This window comes from Asterias rubens, chromosome 15 (assembly GCF_902459465.1).
Source record: "Asterias rubens chromosome 15, eAstRub1.3, whole genome shotgun sequence".
Taxonomy (NCBI): domain Eukaryota; kingdom Metazoa; phylum Echinodermata; class Asteroidea; order Forcipulatida; family Asteriidae; genus Asterias; species Asterias rubens.
Window position 1 is genome coordinate 886,216 of NC_047076.1, and position 23,642 is coordinate 909,857.

General features: G+C 38.5%; 2 protein-coding genes and 1 long non-coding RNA gene across 3 annotated transcripts; 2 read left to right on the forward strand and 1 right to left on the reverse strand.

Annotated features, from left to right (window-relative positions):
* The first annotated feature begins 4,284 nt into the window (after positions 1–4,284).
* LOC117300375 lies at positions 4,285–6,537 on the forward strand. Its single transcript, XR_004520167.1, has 4 exons — positions 4,285–4,336; positions 4,895–4,988; positions 5,537–5,685; positions 6,351–6,537. It is a non-coding gene; the product is annotated as an uncharacterized LOC117300375 (long non-coding RNA).
* A 1,085-nt stretch (positions 6,538–7,622) lies between these two features.
* Positions 7,623–15,814, forward strand: LOC117300224 (2-amino-3-carboxymuconate-6-semialdehyde decarboxylase-like). The gene is made up of 9 exons (XM_033783952.1): positions 7,623–7,786; positions 9,501–9,691; positions 10,491–10,632; positions 10,781–10,983; positions 11,414–11,497; positions 12,198–12,387; positions 12,723–12,895; positions 14,009–14,107; positions 14,559–15,814. The coding sequence occupies exons 2-9, from the start codon at positions 9,566–9,568 to the stop codon at positions 14,730–14,732; spliced, it is 1,191 nt and encodes a 396-aa protein (XP_033639843.1). The 5' UTR covers positions 7,623–7,786; positions 9,501–9,565; the 3' UTR covers positions 14,733–15,814.
* A 610-nt stretch (positions 15,815–16,424) lies between these two features.
* Positions 16,425–22,787, reverse strand: LOC117299781 (GTP-binding protein 10-like). The gene is made up of 9 exons (XM_033783297.1): positions 22,640–22,787; positions 21,532–21,728; positions 20,751–20,842; positions 20,227–20,371; positions 19,874–19,947; positions 19,511–19,563; positions 18,848–19,033; positions 17,988–18,105; positions 16,425–17,595 (listed from the first exon to the last, which is right to left on the reverse strand). Exons 1-9 carry the CDS (start codon positions 22,670–22,672, stop codon positions 17,408–17,410), a joined length of 1,086 nt encoding a protein of 361 aa, XP_033639188.1. The 5' UTR covers positions 22,673–22,787; the 3' UTR covers positions 16,425–17,407.
* Positions 22,788–23,642: the final 855 nt, after the last annotated feature.

Genomic DNA, 23,642 nt, shown 5'->3' on the forward strand with positions numbered 1-23,642 from the left:
AACGAGGTGATGTAATTACAAAGGTCATGACAATGTCATAGAGTACTCATTAACGAGGTTATTTCAATTATAAAGGTCATGACAATGTCATAGAGTACTCATTAACGAGGTGATTTAATTACAAAGGTCCTGACATTGTCTTAGCTGTATAGAGTACTCATTAATAGGTTAATATAATTATAATTATAAAGGTCATGACATTGTCTTAGCTGTATAGAGTACTCATTAACAAGGTTTTATAATTACAAAGGTCATGACATTGTCTTAGCTGTATAGAGTACTCATTAACAAGGTTTTATTATTACAAAGGTCATGACATTGTCTTAGCTGTAAAGAGTACTCATTAACAAGGTTTTATCATTACAAAGGTCATGACATTGTCTTAGCTGTATAGAGTACTCATTAACAAGGTTTTATAATAACAAAGGTCATGACATTGTCTTAGCTGTATAGAGTACTCATTAACAAGGTTTTATAATTACAAAGGTCATGACATTGTCTTAGCTGTATAGAGTACTCTTTAACAAGTATTTAGAATAACAAAGGTCATGACATTGTCTTAGCTGTATAGAGTACTCATTAACAAGGTTTTATAAATACAAGGCCATGACATTGTCTTAGCTGTATAGAGTACTCATTAACAAGGTTTTATAAATAAAAGGTCATGACATTGTCTTAGCTGTATAGAGTACTCATTAACAAGTATTTATAATAACAAAGGTCATGACTTTGTCTTAGCTGTATAGAGTACTCATTAACAAGGTTTTATAAATACAAGGCCATGACATTGTCTTAGCTGTAAAGAGTACTCATTAACAAGGTTTTATCATTACAAAGGTCATGACATTGTCTTAGCTGTGAAGAGTACTCATTAACAAGGTTTTATAATTACAAAGGTCATGACATTATCTTATCTGTATAGAGTACTCATTAACAAGGTTTTATAAATACAAGGCCATGACATTGTCTTAGCTGTAAAGAGTACTCATTAACAAGGTTTTATCATTACAAAGGTCATGACATTGTCTTAGCTGTAAAGAGTACTCATTAACAAGGTTTTATAATTACAAAGGTCATGACATTATCTTATCTGTATAGAGTACTCATTAACAAGGTTTTATAATTACAAAGGTCATGACATTGTCTTAGCTGTATAGAGTACTCATTAACAAGGTTTTATAATTACAAAGGTCATGACATTATCTTATCTGTATAGAGTACTCATTAACAAGGTTTTATTATTACAAAGGTCATGACATTGTCTTAGCTGTAAAGAGTACTCATTAACAAGGTTTTATCATTACAAAGGTCATGACATTGTCTTAGCTGTAAAAAATACTCATTAACAAGGTTTTATAATTACAAAGGTCATGACATTATCTTATCTGTATAGAGTACTCATTAACAAGGTTTATAATTACAAAGGTCATGACATTGCCTTAGCTGTATAGAGTACTCATTAACAAGGTTGTATGTATACAAAGGTCATGCCATTGTCTTAGCTGTATAGAGTACTCATTAACAAGGTTTTATAATATAATAATAACATAAAATAATAATAATAATAAATAATAATTAGAGGGGGTAACATTACAAAGAAGCAATTGTTGTAATGGTTACACACTCAGATGTATTACGATCCCTTTTGTGGGGTGGGAGATGACAACCTTCACGTGGTCCACCCTGTTGTTAACTAATTGTCATCAGCTGTATATACGTATGTATATATAGCTCTATGCATCTAACCAATCTACCCCATCAGGTAAGATGGAATTTGACTCGATGAACTTTCAAGAATGTTCATGATCAGTCCATGAACATGCCTTAAACAGTTCACAACATGTTCATTAGAGCAGTTCATGAACCAAGTTCAAGAACTGTTTATCTGTTCAATTGATGGACATTTGATAGGGGAACAAAAGGGAAGCGACGAGTTCTTTATTGGCCGTTTAAAACCAGCAGGGTCGTTGCCAGGTGATAAAGGCCCGAGCAGAAGGCGAGGGCCTATATCGCACGGCAACATACGTTTAAGAACAAGTCACTACTCTTTTATTCCCATTCATAAATGCCCTTTTGTTAAAAAGCGCGCTTAGAAATAGATATTCGCGCGCGCTTAGAAATAGATTACGCCCTGTTACTAAAAGCTATGAATTGCGCGTTCGGCATGAGTATATTTGCGTACGTAGGCCTGACACGTGGAAGCCGGCCGGTTATAAACAGCTCCAGCTGGGCCCAATTTCATGGCTCTGCTTACCGTAAGCAAAAAATCAGCGCTTACGGAAGCAGGGAATTCTGTGTATACGGCAAGCGTATTTCATGGGTTAGCGGCAAATTTTGGCTTTTGCGCGTGCCTACTCCACGTTTCTAGGCATTCTACGCTTAAAAGGCTAGCTCAGAAAGCCGGTTATAAACAGCTCCAGCAGGGCCCAATTTCATGGCACTGCTTACTGTGAGCAAAGAATCAGCGCTTGCGGAAGCAGGGAATTCTGTGTATACGGCAAGCGTATTTCATGGGTTAGCGGCGAATTTTGGCTTTTGTGCGTGCCTACTGCACGTTTCTAGGCATTCTACGCTTGAAAGGCTAGCACAGAAAGCCGGTTATAAACAGCTCCAGCTGGGCCCAATTTCATGGCACTGCTTACCGTGAGCAAAGAATCAGCGCTTACGGAAGCAGTGAATTCTGTGTATAGGGCAAGCGTATTGGGAATAGTGTCATCAGTGGTCATTTCAACTTGGTTTTAGGTGGTTCCTCAGATGTTTAACCCAGGAGGGGGGGGGGGGTGTCTGGCGGGCCCAATTCAGCAAATCTCAAGTCTGGCGGCTGATACTGGTATTAATTATAGTATTATTGGTCCTTTCTCTATCTGGTCATTTCAACTGCAGTTCCTCTGTTGTTTAACCCAGGGGGAGGGGGGGGGGGGGTTGCAGGCCAATGCAGCGAAATTATTGTACTACTACTAGCATACTTGTTGTTATTAAATTATGGGCTCTCACGTTTTTAAAGAATACCAGGTCGACGCGTGGGGCCAGGGCTGGAGCTCCAGAAAGGGGGAGTTTTTAGAATTATGTATTTCAAGAGGCGGTATCACTGAGTATGGATTGAATTTTTGGTGCGTCTTCATAAACTCTTGGAGTATCATAAGGCGATAGGCCTACCCATGCCGGATTAACATGAGTTGAGATTTGTGAGTTTGGTGTTATTTACCGAGCTTTGTTTGTTTTGATTGACTGTTTGCAGGGAAGAGGTTGAATCAAGGAAGAGGCTGAGTGAGAAGAATGCAGAGGACTTGAAGCATATGGATAAAAGACGAAGAGACAACCAGGTTATTACAGTTTGGAGAAATCTTTCCATAAAGCTTTGTCCTTTTTCTTTAAACTGTACTTAATTTTGGTCCAATTCCAATCCATCAAGTAATTTATTTATTTGTTTATTTATTTATTCACTTAGGCTTTAAAAACTTAAAAACACACAGCAACAATAAGTAGAAATGTGTAATTTTTACATTATTAGTAAAATAATTAGAGACATATCAACAAAAAGCAAGCAGAAGCCTATAGGGATTGCCCAATAGGGAACCAAATCACTATCCAGTTCTTGAATTGGTCTCAACGTTTTGACTAACTTGCTATAGTCATCGTCAAGAGATTGACTCCGCGGTAGTGCAGTTAATTATGATCCTATAAAGCTAAAGTAGTTGTCCCAGCCAATTTCCTATACCTTCCGCCCGGGTATAGTTACAAAGCAGGACAGTTCTTTTCAGAACAAGTCTCTCAAAAATCTGATAATCTACTCTTTGTGGTAGTAGAATAAAGAAAGACAGTTCTCTAAGAACAAACTCTACCTGGCAAGTAGAAACACACATGGTGTTACCGCAAACCAAATATATATTGATACCTCACCATGCAATGCCTAAATTCTTTTGTACCCTTTTCACTGATGAAAGAGGTTTCTAGAAAAAATAATTGCCTTGTTAGTGATTTCCAATCCATGTTTAGTTTCACCTCACATGTAGGTACTTGTGAAATTTGTGTGTAATTTCTTTTCCCAAAAGACTTTGATGCTTTATTTGTCGTTAAAAAGACAAATAGTTAATTATTTTCTGCAAATTATTTATTATGACCCATCAAAATGAACTAGGCATATCTGAGCTTTTAAGGAACTGGTGGTTCTCAAATGTAATACTGTAAAAAATTAACTATGCCTATGTGATCAAATGCACACAAAACGTGCAACTACACAGCTGATGTAAATTTGTCCGATATTTGTCGTTTATTTTAGGTTGTGTAGAGAACCCTACTGAAGTACTTTCGACGAGCAGTAGCGTCTAGACAAACAGTAAGTACAGTCTTTCTTATGATTTTTCTCCTGTAGATGATCAGCGTATATTAATAGAAACATGAGTCTTTAACCAATAGTTCTTTTCCGAACCAACACTACTCATAAAGAGATTCACATAGTGTTATCGCAAAATGTTCTTATAGTTACAATTCCACCATACAAAGTTTCAAATCCTACTAATGGTGGTGGGCATCAAATAGGTGGGGGTGGGGGGGGGGTGACAAGGGGAGGGGGGCACAATATCAAATGTCCCCCCATCTTTTTGACCACCTTAATCATGAAGCCCAAGTATTGCACTGTGTAAGACCAACCCTGTGTCTCGCCATGGGCATTAATCCTGGGGGCTATAAGGATGACACAACTTTTTAGAAGGGTGGGGGACACTATATCAAATGTCCCCCCTCAAAATTTACCAAAGATTGCACCACAGAGCATCTAAAATGCAGAATTTTCCCGTGCCTATATCCGCTTAGGGCTTAGATGAAGTGTCATTTTTAGTAACAATACAAAGTATGAGAATACTAGTGAATTCTTTTTTTAAACCCTGACTTGCAGCTGCCCCCAAGCCGGTTTCCAATGCATCAGCTTTCTACAGTAGAGGGCGCCAGATTGCTGGTTACTCTGCCACGGATGCATTGCTACAATCAAGGTGAGTTTATTGGGTTTTTTAAAGTGGGGCCTTAAAAAAACATGTTATTTTTTATATGGCATTAGTTCTATTTGTCCTCACAACCTGATGTTGATTTCTTTAGAGCACAACAACTTTTTTTTAATTCGGGAGACTTCTCTACTACCTCAGATAAGATTCTCTGAATGGACCCTACCAATGAAATATGCTAATTACATTCATGCATGCGTACAGACCCTGTTGGTTGCAGAAGCGCAATCGCGCCTGCGTCACGCACCCATTTAGCCGTTTAAAAAAACAGCGCGATGCTCCCTCATTTTGCCAACCAAAACGTTAGTGCGCACGCGCTATGTGCAATTTACATATTTCATGGAAAGGGTCTATTGGGGAGACTTCTCAGTTCTGAAAAGAACTGTCCTGCTTCTTAAATACTACCTAGGCAGAAGGTAGGAAATCTACCTAGCAAGTAGATACGCATGTTGTTATCGCTAACATTGATACCTAGGTTATTGATACCCCACCGTGCAATGCCTCAAGTCCCATATTCTTAATGTTGTTTGTCCCCTCAGGCAAACCAACTCTAACGTCACGGTAAAGCGTACCCCGGGATTCCTGAGCGTCTCTAACTCAAAGAGGTTGTACCCGATCACAAGCTACCCGGCTGGAGGCAGAAGAGCATCCCCACAGCAGTCAAGACGTCTCAGATCAGTCTACAAGGGTAGGTCATTCACACACTTAAAAAAAAAAGTATTATTATTACTTTTTTACCCTTTCACCGATGTGTGTTAGCACTGTATACTCAGTACTTTGCCGATTGCTGTGGAAAAATATCACCAGCATGTTACTCGAGTGGGATTCGAACCCACAACCCTTGCAATTCTAGAGCAGTGTCTTACCAATAAGACTACCGTGACTGCCAGTAGCTAGAGGCAGTTTGAATCCTATGTTTTGGCAGCGGGTACCACAACGATATAATAGATGTTAACATAGGATTCGAACTGCCAATACGGGTACTGCATTAATATTCTTTAGCACCAATGTAACATTACCATCTATAACAATAATAACATTAATTAGTTTTTATCTCAAATGTCTCAATGTGCAATGTGCTTTTTATTTTTTGCTTATTTGTTGTATTATCTGGTGTCAGTTTGTGAAAACGGAAAATGCCTTTTTGCAATCTTCGACGCATGTATAAAGTTCAAAGCATCAAGAAACCATTGTTAGAAAGCTAGTTGAAAATACCCATAACTTTTTTTACAGAGCTTGATTTTAAAAATGTTCATTGCTGTTTTCCCGGATTGCTACTTTTTACTTGTATTTGTGTGTGTCCGTTTGTAATGTTGGTGACGATTTGTCTGATTTGTGCACTTTTTCCGCCAGATTCTCAAATCTTGGTAATACGTGTTACATGAACGCCATTCTCCAGTCGCTATTCTGTCTGGAATGCTTCACTGCAGACATGCAGAATCAAGACATCATTCCACTCATGCAGAAATCAAGTCTCTACTGGTAAGACATTTTGGGCCCCTCACGATTGAGACTTGTCAGAGAAGATGTGGCGTAAACACTGGCATAACTGGGGTGGGTGGGTTGGGGCATCATATTCTTCAACACTTTCAAATAACACTGTGTGAATGTGTGCAAGTTCACACAGTGTTTCAATCCCCTACATTATGTGGACTTTTGTTATCAGGTCCACTCTTGTTATGTAGTATACATGAGTTTTAACCCAATTCACCTAACGTCATCATCAGAATAATCTTGGATGCACCATTTTGGTGGTCAATGTAAACGTGTGTTACTCAGTGAAGTGCGCATTTTAGGCGACGCGGCATTTACACGTAAACCTATTGACCACCAACATGGTGAGCGTGGCATCAGTTGCTGCATGTGACGCGCTTGCAAGGGTTCAACTACCATGATTGAAAGCTATTCTATTTACGTCCACGTCATTGCTGATCAGTATTACAGATACAATCGAATCAAGACAATGTAACCATTGATGGGCTTTACCCATAGAGCTATATCTCGACTCTATCTAGACCAGGAATAAGAAATGTTTTTATTTTTTGTAAAACAGTCATGACAGTCCTCGATCATCATGACCATGGCAATGTTTCTCTGTTTTGTAACAGAAAAAAATGTCTTACTTTTGTCATGGAGGTCGTCCATGCTTTTGTCGAAGTATTTATCAGCACAAATCGGAGTCACTGGTGGGAAGTTTTGGTTGTTATTTCCGATCGTTATCACCCGATCGGAATTCTATTCCTATTGTTGTATAGTTGTAAAATTGCGAAACACGGGTATTGTTTATTATAAAACTGTCAGACCATGGAGGTCAGGCTTTATCAAACAGCTTCAAGGTCGCACATCCTTCCTGCCTGGTCTCTCCTAATAACATTCCTTCCTCTTTGGACGAATAAATCGTACCACAGTCCCCTTTTGTGATGCAAAAACAGAGATCTTAATAAATTAATACTCTAAAATTGTAAGCACAGATGTCGGTCTATATAGTTGATCATCATTTTATTCATCAGCAGGCAGGCTAGGCGCAGCGATCACACGCATTATTTTTTTACATTAAATTATCACTAGAGGGCGCCCTTATTAAAATATCGTAGACAAAAATATTAAACTGTGCCCTCTTGCGACAATATACAGAGAACAAGGCGCGCCATTTTGTCCTCCCTGACCGGTTTCATTCGACGTCATATTGTTATTGTTTTTTCTCGGTCGGCCATGAGTCATTGAAGTTCCAAAAAACGAAGACATTGTTCAGTACATTTCAAGAAACGACACTTCATCACATGGTGAAGGTATGTATGTGTTTCATTGTGTATTAAACCCAAACAAGGAAAAACAGATACAATTAATTGATTCGGAAACTGGGGACGTTTCTGTCAGTGTCATTTCTTTTTTTATCGTAAGTTTTTTATTTTTTATTAGAGTTGAGAATGAGATCGTGATTTCTTAAAAATTAAAATGAAAAACCATTGTCAGGATTGTGAAACATGCTATAATAATTTCGGAATGGTCTTCAAATTTTTTAATAAGGTATACAAATTTTAATGAATGTAGTCTGGGTGTACTCCTACTAGAAAAGTAGAACTATTTCGGTTTCGTCCGGCTATCGTCTCCCGTAACCTCATATAGGTTTATATCTCTCACACGTTAAACGATCATGGTTCAATAATTGTTTAATGAATTTTGGAATCAGAAATCTCTCTTTTTTTTATTTTAATCTCGCCAAATTAAGCTCTATGTGTGCTTTGATTGATATCTCAATGTCCGAGGGGGCGACCAGAGAACCCACTCCGCAATCTCAAAAAATATTAAAAATGATAAATTCTTACCTTAATTCAGTCCCCAACTACTCCGTTTTACCACTACACTCCAAATGCTGATTGTCCCCGAACTCTGTCGAACGCATCGCGAAGTCACGTTACGTGACAAGCGTGCGCATATTATTTTTTTCCCAAGACAAACGTGGAGATTATTTACACACGTTTGTCCTAGAATAAAAAACCACTCAATCCGTGCTTTGCGTACAAAAACATATGGACACGCTTCTGGGAACCAGACGTCTGATTCCTAGACGCGGGTCCATATACTTGGTACACAAAGCACAGATCAAGTGTTTTTTTAATTCTAGGACGGACGAACCTGTGCGATAATTCTCCACATTTGTCCTGAGAAAAAAATAATATGCGCACGCTCCGTCACATGTCGTGACTTCGCGATGCGTTTGGCAGAGTTCGGGGACAATCAGCATTTGTAGTGTAGTGGTAAAACGGAGTAGTTGGGGACTGAATTACGGTAAGAATTTTCAACTTTTAACATTTTTTGAGATTGCGAAGTGGGTTCTATGGTCGCCCCCTCGGACATTGAGATATCAAAGGACACATAGAGCCTAATTTTGGCGAGATTAAAATTAAAATTAAAATAAAGAGAGATTTCTGATTTTAAAAATTCATTGAACAATGATTGAATCATGATCGTTTAACGCGTGAGAGATATTAACCTATGAGGTTATGGGAGACAATAGCCGGACAAAACCAAAATAGTTCTATGAGTAGTCTAGGTGGTAGTTTAGTTTAGAATTATTAGAGAAGTGTATATTTTTATATTTTTTATTTTAAAGTAATTGTTGCTGAGTTTTTATGTGGCTTCTAACCTAACCATGCTAACTATCGGAATTGTGTACAGATTTTATGACATTAAAATGTTATACTCTGATATCTGTTTTCTGTTGTTTAGGAAGACGTTTTTTCTTGGTTTCAATGGCATGATGACTGAACTGGTGTTCTTTAACTTGGCCTTGCTCTTTATGGGTGCGTTCGATTAGCTTCCCCAGGTCGACCCTGGTGTGTGGCGTTTTCTTTTTCCAGGACGAACGTGTGCAGATAATTACCCACGTTCGTCCTGGAAAAAAAACACGCCACACACCGGGGTCGACCCAGGGAAGCTAAACGAACACACCCACTATTAAGATTGATTTGACTTTGTATTTTGTATTTCTTTGTATTCCAGCTGCTAAAACAACTTCCAATTGTGCTCAACTCCCGATTAGTGAATAACTTCAACTCGCTACTTTGATGAGTTCCAACACAGCTTCCGACGAGGAACTAAAAATGACGACGCCAACGCGTCTGAAAAAAACAACAATGAAAATTGATGTCCATTGTCATATTCTGCCGGAGAGATGGCCCGATCTCAAAGAGGTAGTTACTCAAATATTTCATAACAAGTTTTTTGTTTTATATCTTAGCAGGCCTGTTTCATTTTGTTTTTGAAAGGGCAAGGACACCAAGGCATTTTCTCCTTGGTGAAGGGCACCCTATGAGGAAATAGTAAAAAAATTCTACTAGAGCATTTCAAGGGCACCATGGCAATGGGGGGGGGGGCATGGAGGCGATCGCCTTTATTGCCTCTGTGAAGTATCAGGCCTGTCTTAGTTCTTTGGTTCTAGTTCTACCCAAATCAATTATGTTAGTCTACAGCTTGTATTGTTGTCAGTTCACCAGCTCTTCAATCTGATAAAATGTCTTCCTGAATCTGAATTATCTGAATCTGAAGTGTATAGTTGACAACGCATCCCAATCGAAACATCACATCAACTTTTGTAAAGAATTTAAGAAGACACTGATGGAATTTAAGTTTTAGGCGTGAGTGGAAACCCCTAAAGAGGAGCCTGAGCCAGAGCCTAAGCCGAGGTTTGAGAAAGGCCCTGGGGCTGGGATTGTAAAAAAATAATCTGATCTAGTAAAAGTGTCCAGCTGTCGATTTCACACAACTCTTCCTAACTTAGGATTAGTCTTAGGACTTAGGACGGGTTAAATTCCGTATCAGAAGATGTTAGAATGCATTGAACCCCTCCTACATGTAAGTTAGGACAAGTTACTTGTGCTAAATTGAGATAGGATTAATCCTAGCGTTTTGTGAAAGTCGGCTGCAACTACATAAAAGCCCCATAGTTGAGTCTTGACATTCAAGCTTTAACAATTCATTTTTCATCCACAGAGATACGGATATGGTGGATGGATACAGATGTACCCTCACTGCGAGGGGAAATCTCGCATGATGAGAGATGGTAAATTATTCCGAATTATTGAACATAATTGCTACAATCCAGAAGAGAGGCTTCGTGAAATGGATGAAACAGGTATTTAGTTGTTTTTTCAATTCTTATTATTTGATTTTGATCAGTACATTGATTGATTTTTGGTACAAATAATTGACTGATTAATCGATAGATTTGATTAATGGATTTGATTGACTCAATTTGATTGATGAATTGATTGATATTACAGGTGTAACAGTACAAGCATTGTCCACAGTACCAGTCATGTTCAGCTACTGGGCTAAGCCAGAAGACACTCTAGATCTTTGTCGAATTCTCAATGATGATCTCGCTAAGACGATCAAAAAATATCCCACAAGATTTGTCGGATTGGGAACGCTGCCGATGCAGGCACCAGAATTAGCCGTGGAAGAGTTGAAGAGATGTCGACAGGTGAGACTCCTTAATCTTAAACGTGATTTTCCAAAGTTTTGTAAGTTTTTTAGGGTGGGCACAAATGATGCAGAGATTAAGAAGCGTCAATCTCATATACAGTGGTCGATTCCACAAGGTACCAAGACTAATCTTGAGATGAGTTGGCAGTTTTTTTAAATATTATTTATATAGATGGATTGAACTACGTGTCATCAAACGCCATATTTGATGAAATGTGCACGCGTGCAAGGCTATCATTGGCTAAGAGCTGTACGTAGGGCGTACATGTACAGTGTACATGCACTTTTGCATTGTCTATACATCAAATATTGCGGTTGATGATGCTTAGATAAATCCATCTACATGTATTGAGACATCACACTTTAAGCAATTAAGAGTGATTTGCAATCTTAACTCTTAGTGAATCTTAACTCTTCTTCTCGTTCAGGAGCTTGGCTTTCCTGGAGTACAGATCGGCTCACATATCAATGACTGGAATTTGGATGCACCAGAACTGCAACAAGTCTTTGCTGTAAGTAAACTTAAAAGTTGTCCACTTGTCAAATGTTAGTTAAAACACTTTTCATTACCAGTAGAATTCTCTCCAAGTGGTCCTGCTAGATACTGTAAAACTTAAAGACAAATCATAAACCTTTTATAAAGGGTTTTCTGGGAGGTACAATGTACGTTTCTGTTTTAACAGCAAGGGATAACATTCTGTTATTATTGTTTTCAACCATATTTAAGAGAAAGGGTGTCAAAATTGTATTATTTTTGTTTATTGTTCGCTCAATTGCAATTTTTTTATGAAAACAGTTTTGCTGACTGTGTATTCAGTTACAAGATCTTTCTATTGATCAACACCTGCTGGCCTTGAATTTCGCTCTTGAAGGGGCCAGCAATTTGCCTCTGGTAAGGGGCACTCTTTGAGCAAAATTTAAATTTGTATTTGAACTTTGCAAAGGGCAACACAGCAAAGACACAGGGCAACACAGCAAAGACACAGGGCACCACAGCAAAGACACAGGGCAACACAGCAAAGACACAGGGCACCACAGCAAAGACACAGGGCAACACAGCAAAGACACAGGGCAACACAGCAAAGACACAGGGCACCACAGCAAAGACACAGGGCAACACAGCAAAGACACAGGGCACCACAGCAATTGCTGTGGGTGCCGTCGGTTGTTTGAAAGCCTGTACTGATTTTTCCTGACCATTGACCTTTACAGGCAGCTGAAGAGTACGACTGTGCTGTGTTTGTCCACCCCTGGGATATGGAGCTTGGTGGCCGGATGGCTAAATATTGGTTGCCATGGTTGGTTGGGATGCCTGGTGAGACGGCAACGGCGGTTTGCTCGATGATCTTCGGTGGCGTCTTGGAAAGATTCCCAAAACTAAAAGTCTGCTTTGCACATGGAGGTTGGTTTCTTGTCAGGATTTCTGACAATATATGTAATTTTCTACTTTCTTTATCTGCACTGCCTTTGTCAAACTAATGCTGTGTCCAAATTGGCAGCTACGGCTTTGACAGTGGCTACAGCTTTATCTGGATCACTGCATCAATGGTGTATTGAAGTACAGAACATCCTTAGCAACAGTTGTAGCCATAGTCAGCAATTCAGAAACAGCCTCAGTTTATTCTTTGATGAATTTGTGTTTGGGCAGGAAGATTCTTTATAAATAAACAAATTAACCAGAGTATTAAATAATTCAATAAACAAATAGATTAATTTGCCATTTTTATTTGAATCTAGGTGGAGCTTTTCCCTTCACCATCGGTCGCATCGAGCATGGCTTCAATGTCAGACCTGATCTCTGTGCTGTTCAGAATGATGTGAATCCTAGGAAGTATATCGGCAGAATCTACACAGACTCGTTGGTTCATGACGAGAAAGCGCTCAAGTTTCTTGTGTCAACTATTGGTGAGGTACGGTCTTCAAGTTTCTACATTCAGTTTCTTATAAGGAGAAGATTTAACTCTTTCACACGCAGACTGGTTGCTAGTGACTGGTTGAAATTCCTTTAGAAAAATACCAATGTGTTTAACTCTTTCACACGCAGACTGGTTGCTAGTGACTGGTTGAAATTCCTTTAGAAAAATACCAATGTGTGTGAGCACTTTTTACTCAGTACTTTCTAGTGCTGGGCGAATAGTGAAATTTTGATATTCGGATACCGCTGGCCAACTATCCGAAATTAACCGGATATTCAAATAGTTTTTTGGTTGTTTTGCCGCTAGAGGGCGCTGTTCGTTTGTGAATGAGATCGTATGGGCGGATTGATATTAGTTTTAGACAGTGTCACTCGGTTCATTCATAAAAATAACCGGATCTAAATTAAAGATGGCGATTTGCTTTTTCGTTTGATCGTGATTGACTCTACGTGAAGGAAAACTTTCGTAATCTTTGAACATATTATGTCAGAAATGTCATTGTTTTAACTCTTCACGGAGGTGAGCATAGTTAAATACTTAATTTATGCTGTTTTATTCTGTCTTAATAGAAGTTTCATAAGGATTCAGACAAAACATTCCTATCAGTTGTCGCCCGACATCCGCGGATATTCGGATATTAAAAGAATATCCGGTTTATAAATAGGTATTCGCGCCCTATGCGGATATCCGGTTAAGAAAAAAAAGGCATTCGCAGTTACGGATAGGAAAACCTATGGGCCATTAACTGGATATTCGAATAATTCGCCCAGGCCTAGTACTTTCTCAGAGTTCTGAAAAAAAATATCACAGGCATAATACTCTTTTTTTTCACACAACTTGGGAATGTACTGAGTTTACAGTAAAGCACATAGGTGAAGGGTAAACCAAAGTTGTTGTACCAAAAAAAATAAAAAGCGCATGGTGCAAATTCTTATAATTTTTGATATATTTCTTAAGAATGTTTTCATATGCATTCAAATGTTTAAAGAAGTTCTGTTTTCTCAAAAATTAGTGTTTTTCTGGAATGGGGTTGAGTATTTCAAATTTATTTTGTGATTTTAAATCAATTTGGGCTTTATAATAATTTGGATTTGTTGTTGTTTTTAGAACCGAGTGATGCTTGGGAGTGATTACCCATTTCCTCTTGGTGAACATCATCCTGGGAAACTCATTGACTCCGTTGAGGATTTCACACCAGATCTTAAGGTAAGAATCATCTTCATCATCAAGATCTGAATCTTGGTTCCTCTCTTAAACTTTCTTAATTTCATTCTCCTTCCTTCATGTCCTTTGTACCAGAAACAATCACCTCTGTCTTGAAAGTCATCTGTATGTTTTGTCCAACCTTAATTTGCTTACTCCACATTGGTTTATTTTATAGTGACAGTTGTATTGTAACTAAATTCGTAATCATTGTTAATATTGATGTATTCATTGTCTACCTTGTTTTTACTTTTTATGTAATTAAAGCCAATGGAAGCCAAATTTCTGTATTTCGTTTACGATGCAGACAAATAATATCTATCTATTTATCTATTTCCAGCTAAAAAGTCTTGTTCATTTCCATTTGTTTTTTACAATTGTCCAGCGTTTTGTCCCATCTCTGATGGGGTTCATGCCATGCTGATCTTGGCTTTCTTTGCCTTCTTATTTCTAGGATGCCCTTCTAGCAGGAAATGCTCTTGAGTTTCTTGGTCTTGAACGAGGCCAGTTTGAGCCAGCTTGTTCATCGTCATCCTCCTCCACGTCACCATTGAACACAAGTAACAATCACTCTAACCCAGAGACAGACGAAGGCCCCTCAACCAAGAAGCAAAAACTTCAAGTTTAAGGTGGTGAAAGATTCACTTTAGAGCGACAGGAAGAGGGTGATGTTTTCTTGTCAAGGAAAATTTGAACAAATTTGAGACAGTGCGATGAGTGTTCGTCACCCGAGTTTCTTTTTCACAGAAATCAGCAAAAGTACCAAGTATACAGTGCTTACACACATTTGTGTAAGGGGAAAACCAAATAGTATTCTTTTTCAAGTTCTTTTTCAAATTTATACGATATTTATCAACCGCTTGGTTCATTCATTTCTTGAGGTTATGGTCTGGAATAAAGGTCACACTTCGAGATTCCAAATGCGGCTGTTAATTTTACAGGAAGTTCCAAAGAGTTTATACAAATCTTGTCTTCTTTACAGAAATTTTGAAGTCTGTTTTAAGCTCTGGTGTCAAAACTCTCACAATTTTTGACAAAATAGTTTTTTTTTAAGGTAAGCAGAAAAGTTGTAAGCTACACCACCTTATTGTTACTAAAACGACAAAATGTTTAGTTGACAAGAGTTCGCTTCAGTCATAAGTCAATCTTCCTAAAGGAAAGATTTGTCACAGCTATATAACCCTTTGTTGTGCCAGTGCAAAAACATATCAGGATTTTGCAAAATGTTGTATCTCACATGTAGGCCTAAATGCTCCGTTCAAAAATGTCCTATCTTGTTGCATATATTTGTGCGAACATGCGGGCTTTATTAGCGAGATACAACGTTTTGACAATTTCAAACAAACTTGTGCGTGATCAAAGTACAATTTTAGACATTTGGGCACTAGCACAACGATTTCATGTTGGGAATGTTATTTTTGAAAGGGCACTGCTTCAGAGGTTATGGCCTAATATTTGCCCTTTAATGTTAAAATTGAAGCTTATTAATTTGTTTTGTTGAGACGAGGTGCCGTTTTAAGGACTCTATTTTTAGGTTTCATGTGAGGTATGTTTTTGAAATCATTTTAAATGTTTATTGGGCATTTAGATTCTTTATCTTCAGCCAGTGAAATATTGTTTGACCTGAAGATGTATTTCTTTAATATTAAAGGGACACGTTGCCTTGGATCAGGCGAGTTGGTCTATGAAAAGCGTTTGAAACCATTTGTTATGAAATCAATATGGTTAAACAGATGTTTTAAAAGTAGAATATAATGATCGACACAAATATATCTTGTATTTGTGTGGTTGCCCTTTTACTTTACAAATAGTCGTCCATTTTGTGGAGTAAAAAATTTTACGAAAAAGGTCACAATAGTCTTCTCATTTAATGAAAAATTTGATGTTAAGGTGAGCATATTTTGCATAAAGCTTGTTCCTCTAAAATGAGAGTTATTAAAGGAACACGTTGTCTTGGATCAGTCGAGTTGGTCTATAAAAAGCATTTGTAATCCTTTGTTATAAAATGCATATGGTTAGAAAGATGTTGTAAAAGTAGAATACAATGATCCACACCAACATGCCCCGAAATTGCCTGGTTTTCCTTTTACCTCGTCGACTAGCACGGTCGGCCATTATTGGGAGTCAAATTTTTTACTCCCACAAATGGCCGACCATGTTAGTTCGCAAAGAAAAAGGAAAAACCACGACATTTCGAGGCAAATTTGTGTGGATCATTGTGTTCTACTTGTAAAACATCTTTCCAATCATGCATTTTATAACAAACGGTTAACAAACGCTTTTTATAGACCAACTCGTCCGCTCCAAGGCATCATGTTCCTTTAAGTGTTTGAGAAAGTTTCAAATCTTTAGTCTGAAAGGAAAGCCGAACAGGTTCTACAGACATGAACTATGCACACGAAGCTTTCACTACATGCAAAGTTATTGACAATTTATTGAAACTGTAAAAACGAAAATCTTGAAAGGGCATTTTATAATTAAGTTAACGGGGTAAGAATTTAAAGTTGTTTGCTAAAAAAGGACAGCTTTGAGCGATAGGTTTAGAGCATCCAATATTTATAATTATTTTGGAGGTAAAAGCAAACTAGGTTAAAGTATCATTGTAAATATTGTACAAAGCTTGCAGTGACAAATGTACCCAGTGTGTTTGGGTAGGCATCACATTAAACAGTTATTCAACAAAGTCAAAATAATCCATAGTTTGTTTTGATTTCAATTTGATTGTTTCATCATATTTCTAACCCTAGAAAATCTTCCATTCAACCCACTATGAAATGTTATTGTCCGATTGAAAGAAGCAGAAAAATACTGCTTACAAATTTTCAGCTGAGCACAAATTAACAGGATAGGTTATCATTCACAAATTGTGCTAGTGACACGATAGTTTGGCTCGTACTCTTCTGGTAAGCGTAATTTTGTTGTGCTTAGCTACTTTTTTGTGCTTAAACAGCTCTATGAAATTGGGCCATGCATTGGCACATGCCTGCGTAATAACAGTGTTGGATGTATTCCCTTAATTTGTTGCAGAGATTGGCACTTTCCTTGAGTTTATACCACAAAGGTCATTCACAGTGACCTTTTATGTCAAAGGTCATCCACATGCAGAGCTTTCCTTGAAATTCTCTCTAGATGGAATGATAACAAAATGAGACGTTTTGCCCTCGCAAGAAGAGGTCACATCCTAAGAGGTCACTCTGGGTCAAAGATCACCTATAGGAGTTGCATTCCATGATTTGATCATCAGTTATGGTACAATAATGTCTGGTGTGGGAGGCCAATAGCCTGACCCTTGGGGTTCAAAGGTCACCTATTATTAGCCTGCTCCTTTATGTCCTCTTGGTGTTCTCTCTGATGGATCTCGTCGATGGTGGAGCGGATTCTATCTTTAAGTAGGTCGATGCAGTGACCCTCTTGGGCAGATACTGGGATAATATCTTCAAACTGGATCATTGATGCTGGTCTTAATTCCTCAGAGATACTTGAATAGTCTCCTAGATACAGCAAAACAGGTTGATTAGTAGGATTTGATTTCTCTGGTTTTAACCAGAAATCTTTGTTTTTTAACCCCCCAATGCAATTAAGATCAAATTCAGAAAAATGAAGATTAAACCATAAAGAATGCCACAAAAACATGAAGATAAAACCATAGGCCTTAAGAATGCCTCAGAGTAGGGCTTTAAAAACCAAAGATAATCACGCTCGCAAGTTTTGCGCTAACAGTTCATGTTTTTTTCAAACAGCTTATTGCATCCCTGATTAGTCAAGATACAGTAAAAAGCGCATTGTTTTTCCCTGTAATTCTTTGATTTGACAGGTTTGAGTTGTGCCTTTAAATACAACCCAACAACAGTATCACTGATGCATCTTTAATTTACCCACTTACGTTCTTGAAGTAACTTTCTTGTTTCCTGCAGACATTCCTCAGCTCCTTCAATGTCCATCTTATTGAGAGCAAGTATGGCTGGCTTTCTTGTCAATTCAGGCTTGTATAACTCTAGCTCCTTCAAAGTAGAAAGAGGGATTTAATCTTTGAGATTTAAGAACAAGTATAAAAGAGTGATCCCTCTGCTTCTGCTTTCCAGGTTGTATTGTAAACTTTGGTGTGATCCATGGCTACACGGCAGTTACAGGTTGAATGGCTTCAGACTGGCACCCCTGATCAAAGATTTTGTTAAAATAGGGAGACTGCAAACATAGGGCTAGATTGCTCAGTTGGTAAAGCCTGGGCACTTTAATCCGGAGGTAATAGGTCAAGTCCCACTCTAGTTGATTCAGGCCTTGACGTTCCCTCTTGAAGGGGCGCAGCAATTTGCCTCTGGTAAGGGGCACTTCTAGGAGTAAAATGTAAATTTGTTTTGGAACTTTGCAAAGGGCACCACAGCAAAAGCACAGGGCACTACCGTACGTCAATTACTGTGGGCGCATTGGGTTATTTTGAGGCCTGCTGATTTTTCTTTGTTCAACCCAAACAAAAAGTATACAAAATTAGAAGGTGTTAACTGTTGACTATGTCTGGAGTCACCAGTTTATTACATGCAAGTAAAGTTAGAGATATAAATTGGAAGTTTTTGAGAGCAGAGAGAAGGTATAATTGGAAGGGCTTAGAAGGATGTCCAGAGGGAATGTGACCAATACAGGAAGGGTTTGGGGCAGGCAGGGAGGGGCAGGTTTTGGTGATTTAGTGATTTTATGATCCAGTTTGGAGTGGCTGGGAGGGGCTGTGTTTGACAACTTACTTCTTACCTTGTTTAGAAGCATAATAGTTTCAAATGAACTCCTGAATGGGTGCCGGTCCGACAACTGAAACCCATGAACATCCACCATAAACAGAAGTAGTTTAGTCCTCTCTACATGACGTAGAAATGTGTGTCCCATACCGTAGTTCATATGAGCCCCTTCAATCAGACCGGGTAGGTCAGCCAAACTTATCTGTAGAAAGATATTATAGACCAGGTTGACTCAGTGATTTCTTTCTCTGCCTTTTGACTCAGTGGACCCCGGTTTGAATCCAACCTCAGACCGGAGCCCCGCATAAAACCTGATTGCATGGGTTTTCCTCCGACATCTAAAACCGAGCAATCCTGTTATTGGCGCTCTTGTGGTTTTGGAAGTGTAGTTAAATAAATAAGAACAAATGGAGCAGGTGCAGCCATGTCACTCAAACTCACAGTGAGGTTAACAGGGGACAATAGTCTGGTTCTTTACAAGCAGTGATCTGTCATACTGACATTGTCAAGGGAGATAGACAGGGGACTAGCTAAACAAGATGCCAATAATGGTAAAAGGACATAAACCAATGTATTGCTTTAAAATTCTAGATGATTAGAAAATCTCTTTCTAAAACAATGTTTGAAGATGCACTTTCAATGATCTTTTTAACAAATTCTGATTTGGATCATTATTTACCTGTCTCTGATCTGGATATTCAACGATTCCAACTTGAGGTCTAATAGTTGTGACTGCAATAAAATACAACGGCAAAGAATCATCAATCATTACAAACATATTCTACAGCAATTTGGTGAGACTTGCCAGGGTTGACATTCGGAGCATACTGAATCGAAATATTGAGTTGTCAACCACCGGTTATAGTCAAACAGTATTAGCTATTCAAAAAGAGATTAACACATGGAGCTCCCATAAACCTTACCTGACTATACTCCAACCATGCAAAGTTTCAAATCCTACTCTTTCTACAGCAGCATTTATGCAACATACACAAACCGAACTTGTTTAATTTGGGGGAGTTTAGCCATATTTGAATCTTACATGGGTAGCTGGCAATCTTTGGTTGACTTCTTGACAGCGCCTTCAGAAGAGTCGACTTTCCAGCATTTGGGAAACTGAAAATTCAAATAGTAAAAACAAATAGACTGCTTATAACTGTCCACCTCAAAACACACATCTGCATGCATCTATTTGGCTTTTTAACTTGTACACTCAATTGTTGACTTTATTTCATTATGTGTTTCCAAGTCATTCCAAAATACAAGACATTACATGTTTAGACAAACCTAATAAACCAAGACTCAATCAGTATATAAAATGATCACAAACACAAACATATCACAATCACAGAAATGATGAACAACAACGACATCTATACTTGTAATGGGACCTACCCGACAAGTCCCACATCAGCGATGAGCTTCAGAATTAACTTGATGTTTCCTCCTTGTCCCTTTTCACCAGACCATTGGTTGTCATGGCAACCCCCTCGTCCCCCTTTAGCGACAAGAACCCTGGGTCCTTCAGTATCTAGGTCACCTGATAACAAAACAAAATCAGAATTCAAATCATTGATATTGATCAGTTAAAATAGTCTTGAACAGCATACAGTACTCTTGGCTTGATGGTTGCACATTTCTAATTGGCCTATATATAGTTCCATGTTTTCAACAGTTGTTTGTTCATTTTTGTTGTTGTCTCTGTCTGTTTATTCTATTCTAATGTGTGATCAAGGGTCCCCATTTTCTGGGCTTGCGTGCCTGTTCAGAGTTTCCCTTTTGCACCACAATGTACTTTGATGTTTTGCAATAAAGGTAATAAACTAATTATGTTTTTACATTTTCAACAAGACATTTCTTCTTTTTACCAAAACCCTAAACTCCATTATTGAGACTCTCTATAAAAGAGTTGGACTTACCTAAGACATGTCTATCGTCTGTCGCTACACACACTCCAAGGGGGACTTTTATAATAACATCATTTCCTTTGCTGCCTTGCAACGCTCGGACCCTAACAAAATTAAACCAATTATACGGTTATTAATTGTTTTATTTAAAGGCAGTGGACACTATTGGTAATAACTCAAAATAATTATTAGCATAAAACCTTACTTGGTAAGGAGTAATGGGGAGAGGTTGATAGTATAAAACATTGTGAGAAGCGGCTCCCTCTGGAGTGACTTAATTTTCGAGAAGGAAGTAATTTTCCAGGAATTTGATTTCGAGACCTCAGATTTAGAATATGAGGTCTCGAAATCAAGCATCTGAAAGCACACAACTTCATGTGACAAGGGTGTTTTTTTCTTTCATAGTTATCTCGCAACTTCGTCGACCAATTGAGCTCAAATTTTCACAGGTTTATTGTTTTTTTGCATATGTTGAGATACACCAAATGAAAAGACTGGTCATTGACAATGACCAATAGTGTCCAGTGTCTAGAATGTTCCTATGAAATACAAAACTTTAAAAAACAACATAAGTTGTGATCTAAGCATTTTGTATCAATTGATATGGTTTTTTCAACATTCACAATTTCAGCCGAGAGTTAAATTAAAAAACAGCTGGGCTCAGCTTCACAAAGTACTAAAGATTCATCTTAAGATCTGCTATTACCGTAGTGATTTTTCATTTTGACATCACACTTTGTTAAGATTGATACACAGTTGAATTTAAAATCCTACTGATCCTGATATTTCTTACCGACTGTTTTCTCCGATTCCAGCAACGTGTCTTCTCTTCATCTTCAGATCCTTCATAGAAATATTCTTATTTGCTTTCACAAAAACATCACCTCCATTTCCCCCCTTGCCACCATAAGCTGGGTGACCTTGACCCCCGGCACCACCCTTGACATGAATCCGAACTTGATCAATAAAGTTGCTTCTCCATCTTCCAGCCTATTAGTAAGATTGAACCAAATATATCACCATAGAGTAAGGACAGAGACTTACTAAGCAGCTAATTGCTATATTACCATAGAGTAAGGACAGAGACTTACTAAGCAGCTAATTGCTATTTAGTAAATGTAGGTGATAGCTCAGTTGGTAGAGATTGAAGGTTCACTTAACTTTTTTAGTTTTCAGATCAAAAATTGAATTAATACTCCTTAAACAGTAACACATGATATCGTCCCAGGTTTAATTGGCAGGAGGATTGGGCTGCACTGATTATGATTATCTGCGTCTAGTTTATTGCTCCATGGTCTGGAGGTCCTCATCATGCAGATGCTAATTTCCATGATTACTCAATCCTAGAATGAGGTTCGTTCTGCTATCATCTCTATCAAGTATGATAGCGGTAGCAGAACGATGCGGAACAAACCTATTAATAGTTTTAGGAGTAGCCCTACCTCTTATGTTCTGATTCATTCAGCAGAATCAGGGTAGGGTACAGTGTGGTTTGTGGCCCACCTTGTTGTAGCCAGAGCGGTGTCAGCAGGAGGGTTATGTATCACAACTATTATATGGCTCCGCTTTTAACATCGGTCTCATCACTGTCGCATATAATGGCGACAGTGATGAGACCGCTGTTAATAATATAAAGCGGAGCCATTAACAGCTCAACAAGGTGGGCTAGGTAGGTCCAGTGATTTGTAATGTTTATAAAATAATGATTATTAATATTATAATTATACGTGTTGGACCAGGTTGTCGTTTGCCGCTCGAGAGAATCTCGTACTGTTGTAAGACGTAACCCTCCGCCCGCTCCGATCCGGCTTCGCCGTCGGCGGGTGTCGGCGTCGCGCCGAGTCGGCAGTTCAGAATATGAGGTAATAAAGGACCGTAATAAACAGGACAAATGCACATACCTTTCTTAAAAGAACTGCTGTGGTTAGAACCATACTTCTTCGAAACTTGTTCAACAATTTAGATATGACACCACCGACAGTCTGACCATGTCTGACTCAGTGTTGTGTGAGTTTACCGCACGCTCACCGTTTTTCCATGGGCGCTGTCATTTTGAAGTTTGCTTAATGTGAACGACAGAGGGCGTAAATTGATCTCTATAAAATAGGGGGGGGGGTGCGTGTTTTACATACACCTGCCACAATTACAATGGGTCCGTTCGTTTAGCTTCCCTGGGTCGACCCCGGTGTGTGGAGTATTTTTTTTTTCTAGGACGAACGTGTGCAGATAATTACCCACGTTCGTCCTGGAAAAGAAACCGCGACACACCGGGGTAGACCAAGGGGAGCTTAACGAACGCACCCATATTATGGTTATTCCAAGATATACAAATGTTTAAAAACACTAATATTATTCAAAAGTACTAAAAAAACAAATCAAATTTGCTGACAACTAGACTGTTTTTTTCTGATCGTTTGTTTTGTGTGTGGCGGATATATTATGCTATTTATATTTTTTTCTTCTTGTAAAAATGAAAAATAGACACCCTGGGAGCATGCTGGAGGTAATAAGGTAAGTCAATAGAAGGGCCTTTTATAGTTGCTGCTCACAAAAGGCCTTTTGAGCAAAAATAACAATAAAAGCCTTACATCGAGGCAGCAGGCCCCTATATTAAAGTAAACCCATTTGAGGTTGGATCGAACTCTGCTCATCATGTCTCAGATTGTGAATTAACGCCCCCCCCCCCCCCCCACAACAGGACAAGGCGGGTAATACAAAGTAATAAATCGTGAATAACTATACGAAAAACTTCAAAGGGACAATGGGAAAAAAGAAGCTATAGGTATACGGTTAGAAATTAGCACAAATCATATTTAATCGTGACTTCCCTTTAATGGTACTGGGTACCGGCGGTAGCCATCGAAACGCCCTCACCCCATAAAACGGCATAGTCTGATTATGTTA

Excerpts from the sequence above, each read along its gene's own strand:
- LOC117300224 (XM_033783952.1), top strand. The coding sequence starts at position 9,566 with ATGAGTTCCAACACAGCTTCCGACGAGGAACTAAAAATGACGACGCCA. Across the intron at positions 11,498-12,197 it reads AACTGCAACAAGTCTTTGCT|GCAGCTGAAGAGTACGACTG; the intron begins GTAAGTAAACTT and ends TGACCTTTACAG. Across the intron at positions 12,388-12,722 it reads AGTCTGCTTTGCACATGGAG|GTGGAGCTTTTCCCTTCACC; the intron begins GTTGGTTTCTTG and ends ATTTGAATCTAG.
- LOC117299781 (XM_033783297.1), bottom strand. The coding sequence starts at position 22,672 with ATGGTTCTAACCACAGCAGTTCTTTTAAGAAAG. Across the intron at positions 20,372-20,750 it reads AGACGATAGACATGTCTTAG|GTGACCTAGATACTGAAGGA; the intron begins GTAAGTCCAACT and ends TTTTGTTATCAG. Across the intron at positions 19,564-19,873 it reads AAAGATTGCCAGCTACCCAT|TCACAACTATTAGACCTCAA; the intron begins GTAAGATTCAAA and ends ATTTTATTGCAG.